Genomic DNA, 12998 nt, shown 5'->3' with positions numbered 1-12998 from the left:
ACTGAAGAAGCTTCTCGGATGAGAGGTGAAACGTCTTCAAGCAACTTAAAGAAGTCCAGATGCTTTTCTTTCCAAGCTACTTAGACTACGACGACCTGGATGACTGAGAACCTTCACAGACTTTTAACAGGCGCCATCTTATTTTGGGTCTATCTTTATTTAAAATTCATCAAGTTGTTGTGCATCAATTAATAAATAAAGACGTTAAAAAATAACGATGTGAAAAGGCAAGATTAATCCATTCCATAATACGCCAGGAAAGGTACAGCATACTTATGATGTAAGGAGGGGAAGTATTGTTTGTTTTTCAGCAACATTTCCATGAAATGACACACTAAGGGGACACGTAACTAAGGGAGTTATGGGTTTACGGGTATTAGAAAGTTTTAAAACATGTTAAATCTTTGTTCCGTTTGTGACAGAAGTTGTTAATGATACCTTCAAGGTGCTACGGAGGGCTCGGACCCGGTGCAGCCTGTCGTTGAGCAGGGGGTCCCTGGCTCTCTGGATGAAACAGCGTCGAAGCTCCTGCCTGCTACATGGTCTAGGGTCTCCTAAAGCTGTCACGTTGGCTTGCTCCAGGGCCCGATAGAGCTGCTCTAGCCCATCCAGCGGCTCGGGCTCGCGGCACTCTGAAACTCGCCGCTCCCGTCCCTCCGACACCCTCCTCTCTCTGCTCTCCACTCTCAGCTCCCGCAGATCTAACGAGACGAGCGGTGAGAGACAGACCGATCACGTACAACTGACAGTTAGAAAAAAACCTAGCAAACAAAGTTGCATGTCATCCCACGCTCCTCAGAGATATTCTTGTTTTCTTTGGGGGGGTTTTCAGAAGTTAACTGAAATGTTTTTGTCCCATGTCTAGATTTGGATGCCTTTATACTAATGTGACACTGTTTTGTCTTTACAAAATAAATAAACGGTGAAGTAAAGAGAATTAGTTAACTCCGATCACTGGCACAAGTAATACTAAGAGCAGTATAAATAGTTTCACATGTGTCACACAGCAGGAAAGAGTCTATTTAGATGCATTCATAAAACCGGGAATTCTCAGTGGTTTAGGCAAGAGCTGCCTGGACACAATGAGCAGATTGCCGCACATGTGACGCCCACCTGCTAGCACGTACTGGAATATTAGCTGTGTTATTCGCATATTGGTGCAAAAGGTATTCGTATGAGGGAGTTCCTGCAAAATTTCAAGACTGCAGTGCATCTGCAAAAACAGCTTAAGGAAAAACTATTACTTTCAGCTGCTCCCTTATTCATGAGGGGTCACAACAGCTGGTAGCTGCATGTGTCTGATTTAGCAGATTTTTACACCAGATGCCCTCCTGATGCAACCCCAAAGGGATTTGTGTCTCCTTTTGGGATCAAACTGGGAATTTTCACTGTTATGGAAGCTCTTTTGTTAGCTCTACCTCCTTAATACAAATAAAACTTATAGTAGTACCCTTTTTGGAGAGTGAACCTTTTGTTTGGTTACAGTGGATTTATGCATTCATGTTAAACCTTGGCTGAAGGCATCTGTATGTCATTGCTGCAAACCCTTTTAAATAACCTAACATGCACCTTCCTACAAATCTAACTACACATGGCATCGCCACAGGCCGCACTGGTATGAATATTGACAACAGAGTGGAAGGCTTGTGTACAGTTTGGGCCACAAGTTTACAAACACTCGTCATGGGCATGAATACCGTGGTCATTTAGGGCTTTTAATGATTTCTTTGTACTGTTTTATTTTCCAGCATCCATCTTTGATGACTATAAAAAAAACAAGAACTCGTGCACGAGTTTGAATTTATTTAGGATTTTCTCTGATCCACACAGGCTCAAGCTTATACATACACACATTTAAATCTCTCAGTAAATGTGTTTCAACTCCATATCACAGCAAAATGTGAAAGACGCGCCGGTCCACCGTTTCCATTTCACATTTTCGTCTCCAAAGCGTGAAATGTACGTGCATGCAGAAGTAGAAGTAAGTTGCAAAAGTTTTATGTTTAGATGAAACAAATATTTTACTATTTGGCAACAATTCACTTTAAACCAGTTGGTATATGGCTGAAAAGAAACGAAACAATGATCCTGAAAACACTTTAAAACTGGTTTGGAATAGATAAAGCAGACCAACATTTAGCATCTGAAACGGTCTTCCCCGAACTCAACACTATTGGAAATTTGTGGAGAATGCGTCAATGCCAAGTCCGTGCCTGGAAACCAACCAATTTAAATGAACCTAGTGCCAAAGAGAGGGGTCAACTATCCATCCAGGATTATGCCAGAAGCTCGTCGATGGCTCCCAAAACATCTGCAACTCGGTGAGGGACATTTACCCAAATATTAGTGAGAGGTGTACATATTTATTTGACCCTACAGATGTTGCTGTACAATCATTTGATCCTGGAAAAAGAAGAGTTTAAAGAAATCATTTAAAGTCCAAAACCATGAGATTCATGCCCATGATAGGTGTATATACACTTAGAACCACTGCAGACTATGTTCTGGGCTCTACATAGATTCAAAGCAGAAGTTTAAATTAAGTTTTAAAGTTTAAAAGATTTTTTGTTTGTTTAGTAGAAATGGGAATATTAGAGAAATATTATTATCTAATATTTACAGAATTTCTTTACATTTTTGTATCTGACAATGATCACATCATCATCATCGTTTATTTATATAGCACTTTAAAAACACACCTGGTAGACCAAAGTGCTGTACAATACTAATATTCACATAGTAATAAAACCAGACATAGCAATAAAATAAAATAAAAATAAAAATAAAAATGACACATGACAGCTTATATTAATTTCATAGTTGACTGTATTGAACACTGTTAGAAAACTGGGCTTTTTTAAAGCCTGAAAAGTCAGTGATTGCATACTAATCAGTAAATTAATCTGAGCCAGACATATTAATTTCCCTCTGGGATCAATAAAGTTATTCTTATTCTTCTTATTGTTAATGACTGAGCTGATATTTACTACATATTTTGACCTGGGCTCTACATAGATATGGGTGGGAGGATAGTTATATACAAAACAACACTGTAAACTTGATCAATTTTACATCATTTTGTGTCTCAATTCCTGTAAAATACTCAGAAGTTATGCACTAAAAGTTCCTTACAATATAGTTATTTCTTTATCATCATTACTTCTTTATTTCCTGTGAATAGTTGCTATAAATAGCTGAATTGTTACCCGATTACTTTAGATAAATATGACTGTATTATTCAGAAAACATAAAGTGAAATTACATTTAATTCTAGTCTTAGTCGTGGGCTGTGTTATAAAGAGCTTTTTTTTTTTTACTTTAACTTAAATACATGACATTAATATTTTGTCTAATGTATACAACACTAGGAAAATATTAACCCTGTAACTTTCTTACCCTCCTCACCCTCAAGCATATCTGCAGCCTGCTCTTCTGCCTCCTCGTCTTCACTCCTCTCCTCCATGTGAGCAGAGGTGTGCAGCAGCTTTCCTGGCATCGGGTCCCTGTTCCTGGGGAGACTCTGGCTCCGCTGCTTGTGGGAGCGCCTGTGTGTGTGGCTGTGTGTGTACGGCCCCCGCTCCAGAGGGAAGGGCCCGTCCCGTTCTCTGTCCCTCTCTGCGGCGTGGTGTCTCCGTACGGGCAGCGTGGCCTGCCTGCGTCTCTCTGGGGACATGCCCTGTCTGCCCAGCCCTCCGTAGAACCCCATTTCTCCAGCCATGCTCCCCATTAAGCCGCCATACTCACTCTCCCCCGGTGCTGTCTGGAGGAAGTGCAGCCCTGCGCTGGTCAGAGGGGTCTCAATGAGGTCCTGCCAGGAGCGTCGTTCACGATGGGAAGAGCGGCAGCCGGATGAGTGGGTACTGGTGCTGCCTGTGCCAGTTCCCATGCCCATGCTGTCTCCACGCTGGTCCTCAGCAGAGGAGTGGGAGTGTGTGGACTCGCTGGAGAAATGCCGACCATGCTTAGGCTCCGGGAAGGGGCTAGAAGAATTAACCTGCGGAGGGAGAGGGGAGGTGGAAGAGACCATCTGTGGAGGAATGGGGGAGGTGGAGGCACTCATTGGTGGGGGGAGTGGGGATGGAGTGGAGCGCATGAGGCTCATGGAGCTCACTGAGCGGGGCAACTGGTCATAACTGTGGAGGAGGTTAGCCTGAACGGATCAAGAGTAAGAGAAGTGAGCAGGGATAGATGAAAGTGGTGAAGAGTGAAAGGTGAGCACAGATACAAGGAAACAGTGACCCGCAAGACGAGGAGGAGGAGGTGTGCAAGGGTGGAGAGAGGACAGGAGAAGGAAAGAAAGAGAGCAAAAGATGAGAATAAAAAAGCAATGAGATGGCTGAAGAGTAATCTACGAATGACTGACATGAGCATTGTGTGGCTCAGCTGAGATATTAATGACACCAGTGCCACTGGATTTTAATTCTCTGAGTAACATCAGAGCAGTGATGTAATGAGCATGTGCATGTCGCCACCTAGAGGTCAGACTAAGTACAAGTTCTGGCAGCAGAACACAGAGAAGTGATGGTCTTGGCTGCTTACAGAAGCCGTTAGGCTCACACTCTGATGTTTTATTAATGCCGAGCTCTGGTCTACGCAGATCGGAAAACTGTGGGGCTTTTAAGAATCAAATATTCTATCAGAATGAAACATTGCAAAGGAGTGTAGTTGAGTGTGTTACTTACCGATGGTGTGCGATGGTAAGTATCACAGAATGATGAAGGTCCCTCCTGTTTGAGTGTCATCGAGCCGTCAACGTCGTCTTGATCGCTCTCACTCCAATAGTCTGACGTGACGATAAATACACATGCACATACAAAATTGTGCTAGTTATACACACACACACACACACAAAGTTTGAGGGAATCCTTTCTTGTCTAGCCCATCCACCTCACCTTCATCAGGGCGAGGCACCTTATCATCTGGTGTGTATCCAATAGCAGCTAGACCCAGCCGGTTCATCCACCTACAGGAAACAAGTGAAGCAAAGCATCAAAGGATAGATGAGAATAAGTCTAGACAAGATGATGAGAAGGAAGGATGGGTTATACTTGGTAAATGGTAGGTGATGAATAAAAAAACTTTCACTCTAAATAATTTAAGTTGTTTCTCTTAACAGCTGATGTCTAACTGACTCTATCCCCCCCAAAGAGAGGAGAAAGGCTTTGAGATAATTAATGAGATGGAGGCAGAAATAGAGAAAGACAAGAGAGAAAAACAGCCATTCTCTCTGAAGAGTGAGTCTCCGATGCTGTCTGCCTCCACGCTCCTGTCTGTCTCCAAACAGATCCCACCTTGTCCCGTGTCTCTCTACAGTCACCTAATAATAAAGTTGTGACTAAGAATAGTCTCCGACTTTGACAGGTTTCCTGTTCTTGCAAACTACAGTAAATAGGGCCTCCAACAGGAAATGACACACGCATTACATTTTTAAATTAAAAACAAAAAAACCCCTCATGAACAAAAAAGCAGCAACCCCTGCAGTTACTGGAGTGGCCACTTGGGGCATACTTCAAATTCAAATTCAAATTTTATTTGTCACACACACACACAACCATACACAGTATGACATGGGGTGAAATGCTTGTAGCTGTACAATGCCCGACCATTAAATGAGAGAAGAAAAGTTTTACAATATTTATAATTTACAGTTTACTACAAAAATTTACAAATTAACTTAGGAATTTACAGTAAAGAATGTGCAAATAGCAGAAGAGATTATAAAGATAAGGATTATAAATTATAGGATTATAGGAAATGTGTGGTGGTGCGTGTGGTGACGTGTGTGAGAGTCCAGTCTTATAGTGACGTGTTTGGGAGAGTCCAGTCCTACACCTGGTTCAGGACCCAAATAGCCTGGGGGAAGAAGCTCCTCCTCATTCTCTCTGTTTTGGCCTTAAGGGAGCGGAAGCGCTTCCCAGACCTCAACAGTGAGAAGAGTCCATTGTTGGGATGGGAGAGGTCCATCATAATCTTCCTAGCTTTGGTCTTGCACCACTTGGTGTAGACGGACAGCAGGTCAGGGAGCTCTGATTGAATGATGCGTTCTGCCGAGCGCACCACCCTTTGCAGATCTCGTCTGTCCTGCTTGGTGCTGTTCCCAAACCAGGTGCAGATGTGCAGGACGCTCTCGATGGTGCAGGAGTAAAAGTTCTTGAGCACCTTCAGTGGCAGATGGAAGTCTCTAAGTCTTCTGAGGAAGAAGAGACGCTGACGGGCTTTCTTAACCAGGGTGTTGATGTGACAGGACCATGACAAGTCCCGAGTGATGTGGACACCCAAATATCGGAAACTGTCCACTCTCTCCACTGGTGTGCCACTGATGATGAGGGGTTTGTAATTCCTCGCCTGCTTTGTAGTCAAGTCCACGATCAGCTCCTTAGTCTTGCTGACGTTTAGGAGGAGGTTATTCTCCTGGCACCAGGTCTCCAGGTTCCTAATCTCCTCCAGGTAGGCCGTCTCAATGTTGTCGGAGATCAGGCCCACAACAACAGTGTCGTCAGCAAACTTGACAATGGAGGTGGTGTCTGATGTGGCTACACAGTCATAAGTGTACAGTGAGTACAGCAGGGGGCTTAAAACACAGCCCTGAGGCACTCCAGTGCTGAGTGAGATGGAGGGGGAGACTTGTTTTCCCACCCTCACTGATTGGGGTCTGTCTGTGAGGAAGTTGAGGATCCACTGACACAGTGATGAGCTGAGTCCTAGATCCGTCAACTTGGTGAAAAGCTTAGAGGGAATTATTGTGTTGAATGCTGAACTGTAGTCCACGAACAGCATCCTAACATAATTCCCTCTGCCAGTGTCCAGGTGACTCAGGGATGTGTGGAGCAGGTGACATATGGCATCGTCTGTGGAACGATTAGTCCGGTAAGCAAACTGAAATGAATCGATGGTGGCAGGAAGTGAAGAAGTGATGTGATCTCTCATCAGTCTTTCAAAACACTTCATCACAATTGAAGTCAGTGCTACTGGACGGTAGTCATTGTGGCAAGCGGGCTGTTGTTTCTTTGGAACAGGGACAATGATGGACTGTTTGAAGCACGTGGGAACCATTGCTTGGGCCAGGGAGAGGTTGAAGATCTCCGTGAACACCGGCGCTAGTTGATCAGCGCAGGCTTTAAGGACCCGGCCAGGGATTGCATCTGGTCCTGCTGCCTTCCTGGTGTTCACCCTCCTGAAGGTGTTCCTCATGGCATGCTCTGTGATGACGAATGCATTTTCTTCACTGGTGCACTCCGAGCGCGCGCAGCCGTTTGTTGTTTTAATTGCTGCGGCGTCGAAGTGAGCATAAAACGTGTTCAGCTCATCAGCCAGTGAAGCATCTGCATTCATCATTGAAGAAGCTGGTCGTTTATAGTCTGTTATAGTCCGCAGTCCTTTCCACAGGCTCCTAGAGTCACACTGTCGTAGCTGTGACTCTAGTTTTTCCCCGTAGCTCCGCTTTGCCTTTCGGACCGCGCTGCGCACGTTGTAGGACGCAGCCTTCAAAGGTACTTACTTACTTCAAAGGTAAATAAATATCCATACACTTTTATTTTCAATATTTACAGAAAAAATGACCTAAAGTTATTGATTTTGCTGCTAGGTGTCACTGTAGCAAGGTCACTGAACTGGACCTGTGCTTTTTAATTTTGTGACAAATAATGGCTTTATACATGGTTAACTGCGCTAATAGCATGTTCAATCGCCATTTAAAAAAATGTGTTTTATGTGTTTTTGTGTGTATAAATGAAATCCTAGTTTATTTGTTTTTATAGCACAGTTGTACAGTATGTTAAGACTGATTAGCAAGTATCTGTCGGAGCAAAGCACCCATTCAGTCTGCAGATGCTAACCGACTTGCTAGCGTTAGCCGATAGCTTAATGCTCTCATGTAAATGTGGTGATTTCTATCTAAATTAAAAACAAAAATAGACCAAAACACAAGGTATCACCAGCAAAAATGCTAAACTTTAAAGCATTTTAAACAAGCCTTCTTTAACCAGTTGTTGAAGTCATGTTAATTATGCATTTGTGTTTTGTATTTTTGTTTTTCTGCTAATAGCTCATATAGCTATTACCGCGTATTAATCCTTATATAAAAATAGTTCCTCACAATCCAATATTTTCCTCTTCTTTGATTAAAAAAAAAATGTAGCGCCAAGCTTTATTCTGCGCTTTTTAATAACACATTTACCACCAACCATTTGTTATGATACGCACTATGTTCAAAGCTTTGGAATAAGTTTCACAAACCATTCAGATATTATTGAGGAACAATGTCTCTATTGATGTGGTTTTATCTTGGCTAGTTTTCAGTGTTTAATCCCGAGTAGGTGTTGATACTGGAATGAATGGTTGTCTGCCTGATAGACTGGCCTCTCATCCAGCAACCCTGAATTCGATTTGCGGTTAAGACGGATACATGGATGAATTCCACAGGGAAACAGAAACCTTTTAGGACTTTGTGAACCACCACGAAGAATCAGGATCTAAATTTAGCTTCACTGTAAGTGCTGAAAAATGCTAACACCCACCTTTTCACACATAATGCCCAAGAAAATGCGTGAAACAACACTTTCACACAGGAACACTCCAGATGAAGTATGGAAGTCAAATATAGCTGATTAATTACTCTCTTCCAATTATCTCCCCATGTCATTGAGGAGAGGTGTGGATAATTAGAGCTCATCAGATAGCACTCCTGCAAATATATCTCTACAATCTATCTCTTGTAAGCACACACAACACACACACACACACACACACACACAAACAAGAGCATTTAACAAAGGAGGGCCAAGTTCATGCCTTATTCATGCTTAGAGTTGTGTTGGTGAGTTGTTCCCTGTGTAAACTTGATTTACTCCATTAAAATATTCATTAAAGGACACGTGACGTCCCCTGTCTCTGACGTTGGTCCATATTTAAAGAAACAAACCCAAAACACCACCCCACACACGCTCAGAAACTTGTATATATTCACAGTAACTCACCTGTTCATTTCCTCAAGACAATCTGTGGCGAAGAAGAAGCTCTTGATTTTCGGATGACAGGCTTTGAAGGCACTGCAGTCAGTCAGGGAGAAGAAGGACTGATTAGTGTTTTTGCGTGTGCGCAGTGGGTTTGTGCGTGCTCACGTTGTGTGGGTGAGCGCACATGTGCTTGATTAGTAATTTTTGGCGACATGTGAGAGACACTCACAATTTCCGTCTGCACTCTATGGCTCGGTCTATTCTGAACTCAGGGAGGCTGATGAAGCCCTCAGCCTTCTCATCCTGCAGGCAGAGACAGATGGAGAGTGGTGGTACAGCATCAACACACAGAACAAAATGTCATGCATACCAATTTTATTTGGGATACTAAGACTCTAGTCAAGCATATGAAAATAACATATGTTGTTTACATTGGCTGGGATAAAGTCCTTTTCCCACTTAACATTAAAAAGACAAGCTATGACTATCATAGCCAGAACATGGAGATAAAATCTTCTGCATAAACAAACTCATCCACTGTTAATTTCGTCTCGATGAGATTTTGGTTTCAAAATATTTCACATATACACTAACTGGTCAATTTATTAGGTACACAACCACATTGCAGCAACTCTGTTCATTTAGGCATGTAGGCATGGTCAAGACAGCCTGCTGAAGTTCATTTAAGTGACTCATTTAAACTGATTTAGGTGACTTTGACCATGGCATGGTCGTTGGTGCAAAACCGCTAATCTACTGGGATTTTCCCCTTACAGCTGTCTTTAGGGTTTAAGGAGTCTGAAAAAGCGAAAACATGTCAAAAGTGGAAGACTAGCCAGACTACTTTGAGCTGATAGGAAGGCAACAGTAAGCAGCAGAAGACCAGACCCGGCGCCACTCCTGTCAGCTAACAACAGGTAAATGAGGCTGCAATTCACACAGGCTAATCAAAATTGGGCAACAGACGATTGGAAAGAATTTGCCTGGTCTCCTGAGTCTCGATTTCTGCTGCTACAGATAACAGTGTCATAATTTGGCATAAACAACATGAAAGCATGGATCCATCCTGCCTCGTCTCATCTGTTGGTAGTGGTGTAGAGGAGGATTTCTTGGTACACTTTGGGCCCCTTCGTACCAAGAGAGCATTGTTTAAACACCACAGCCTACCCGCGTATTGTTCATGTCCATCCCTTTATAACCACAATGTCCCCATCTTCTGATGGATAATGAGATCAACCGAATGATCTTAAACTGGTTTCTTAAACGTGACTATTAAATGGCCTCCACATTCACCAGATATCGTTCACAGACAACTGTGTGTTGCTGTCATGTCAATACGGACCAAAATCAGCGAGAAATTGTTTCAGTACTTTGCTGTAAAACATTAAATTAATTTTTTGTTTACATTTTTTTTGTAATGAAAATTTTCAATTGAAAAAAGTATTATTTTATTTTAATTGACTAAATTATGCATTTCCTAGTTGCAGTCCAATTATAAGACACTGCGACAGAGATGTAGAAATGATATTAGCCTTTTTTTCTTGATTTTATGAGAAGATTTCATTACAGGAACAGTATGGGGTTCCATTTGTATTAAAATTATGGTCACATGCACACTTTCTATGTCAAATGAAAAGGTTCATGTCAACTCTGAACTGTACTCCAGCACGGACAGGCAGACCGTCGACATCTGTCACCTCACAAATCACCTGACAAGTCATCTTTGTGTCGGTGTACTTCTGGTTCTGCATGTTGTCTTTATGTGTCACCTGGCTTCTTGTTTTTACTAGTATCCTCATTATTACTTTGGCTGGTTCTATAGCCAAAACTACACAACACAGCTGTCACGGCGGGGTGCGCCGATGTGTGTGGAAACAGGACCCAAAAGCAGATGATGACGAGTAGTTGAAAGTTTGAGCAGAAAAGTGATCCTTTATTAGATGACGGCAGAAGTAAACCAGGAAACCAAAGTAAACTGACAAAACACTAAGAAACAAAACACTAAACGGTACTGAGACCAAAACCTAAACTATGACTGTGATGGAAAATAACCAGCAAATACTATGACTAAGACTAATGATGAATAACAGATGAAAATCATAACTAAGACCGAGGTCAAAATAAACAGAACCAGGCTAGAACTAGGGCAGAATAAACAGACGACCCGACAATGGCATGCAGAAAACAAAGGGCTTAAATAGAGACATGAGGTGAATCAGGGGAAGTGGAAACATATGGGGAAACAGCTGACAGCCATAAACCTAATGACACGACCAGGAGAGAAAAGCTAAATACAATTAACAGAGAACACATGACATTGTCAGAATAAAACAGGAAATACTAAAACTAAACATGACAACACAACTTAACAGACCTAATACGTGATGAATAAATACCAAACCCCAAAACATAGAAAACCCAGGAACAATAACCAATAACTGCCTAAACTAAAGGCAAAATAGGAAATAACACAAAAACTAATAACATATCAAAAAATACAAAGAAAAACTCAGAGTGCTGGGTCGGAGTCCCAGCCTGTGACAACAGCCAAATGAAAGCAAGTAAGATGATGTTTTGTCAAATGTTTGTCTGAAACAGACAGAGGAGATGTAAACCTGATTTCAGCAGAACCTCATAAATAAGAAAGAAAAGCCTCAAAACTAAAGAGAAAATCATTAACATTAATATCCTGTAGCACTCATTGCTATATGCTATTAATAATGCCTCATATGGTGTTTTTGTTTTTTATTCAAAAATCTAATTTGGTCTCTAATTTGAAAGAGAGCCATTATAGTCATTTGAAATATAATAATGTATCTGTATCAGACACTGTATTACACTTCATATGTGGACTGGTGAAGTTTTGTGTTGAAACTGTGACAACTAGCTAGTGTTCATTAGTTCTGGCAACAATAAGCACAGCGAAATTGCTGTGTTTTTGAATGTAATGCCTTACGTTTTGGTTGGTGTACCAGTAGAGACAAGACTCTTTGAGGATAAACCAGTACTTCCTCCATTTTTGGGTGAAGTAGCCTTTAGCGTCCTTCTTTTTCCATAGCCAGCCTTCACAGTCACCGTGGCCGAGATCCTTACAGGAGATTCTCCTTCGACTGGCACTAGTGAGGGAACCTAGCGAGGGAGAAGAAAGACCAAGAATCCTGAAGGTCTGACAGTGAAAATAAGTACTCTGTGTGTGCTAACATGTAATCAGTATTTGAAGTTGCTAATGCTAACAAATGAAATTCAAATGTTAGGAGTCTATTCTTTATCTCTGGGAGAATTTTAATCCCTGTCATTATCTCACAGCGATGAGTGATCATGTCTGGAGTTTAGACACATTTTCAGGGTAAATCACGGGGGCCTCAAGTGCTCCCATGCATGCAGCACTGCAGTGTGTTACTGTGAAGATCCTACACTGGAAAATAAAACAGAAAAGTACCTACCTTTACTTCTCTTTTTGGTTTTCGTTCTTAGGGAGGTGTAATGGAAAGACTAGATGGGGGAAAAAAGAAAGATATTAGAGAGAAAGTCTGTGGTTGTTTAATGGATGTACCACACAGCTAAGCGGCTAGCTCACACCGCAATGTTTAGCTGATTTTTTTCAAATTTTCATCAGGCACACTCCAAAGAGGATTACAGGCACAGGGCACAAGGCTAAACCTACCAGAGAGCAGGAAGTGACCTACAATCAGTAATAACCTGTGTGCCAAAGAGGTCAGGACTGCTCTTCTTTTAGACTTTTAGTAAATTAATAAAATACAAGTCTAACTCCAAAAAAGTTGGGATCTTGTATAAAATGTCAAAGTGGATTGGAGTGATTTGCAAGTCTCATAAAGGTATGTTTTAATCACCACAGAACATAGGAAACATATCAAATGTTTAAATTGAGCTATTTTGCTATCTAATGAAAAGTCTAAGGAGCTTGGAAAGAAAAGCGTCTGGATTTCTTTAAGTCGCTTGAAGACGTTTCACCTCTCATCCAAGAAGCTTCTTCGGTTCTAGGGTCAAATGGTGGAGAGTCCCAGATTTAAGCCCTGTGGGAGT

At 41.9% G+C, this 12998-nt stretch overlaps 1 protein-coding gene across 1 annotated transcript in view; it reads right to left on the bottom strand.

The window, feature by feature from the left end:
• si:ch211-26b3.4 (connector enhancer of kinase suppressor of ras 2) overlaps window positions 1-12998 on the bottom strand; it is a 67312-nt gene that overhangs the window by 4049 nt on the left and 50265 nt on the right. The window contains exons 16-23 of the mRNA XM_012922452.4: window positions 12398-12446; window positions 11911-12083; window positions 9184-9257; window positions 8976-9047; window positions 4893-4963; window positions 4683-4783; window positions 3397-4150; window positions 439-701 (exon numbers count right to left, since the gene is read on the bottom strand). Coding sequence (XP_012777906.3) covers window positions 439-701; window positions 3397-4150; window positions 4683-4783; window positions 4893-4963; window positions 8976-9047; window positions 9184-9257; window positions 11911-12083; window positions 12398-12446 — 1557 coding nt within the window. The remainder of the gene's footprint in view (window positions 1-438; window positions 702-3396; window positions 4151-4682; window positions 4784-4892; window positions 4964-8975; window positions 9048-9183; window positions 9258-11910; window positions 12084-12397; window positions 12447-12998) is intronic.

Source organism: Maylandia zebra, linkage group LG2 (genome assembly GCF_041146795.1).
Source record: "Maylandia zebra isolate NMK-2024a linkage group LG2, Mzebra_GT3a, whole genome shotgun sequence".
In the NCBI taxonomy this organism is placed as follows: Eukaryota; Metazoa; Chordata; class Actinopteri; order Cichliformes; family Cichlidae; genus Maylandia; species Maylandia zebra.
Note: the sequence above shows the minus strand (reverse complement) of the source record. Positions and strands in the feature narration are given on the sequence as shown.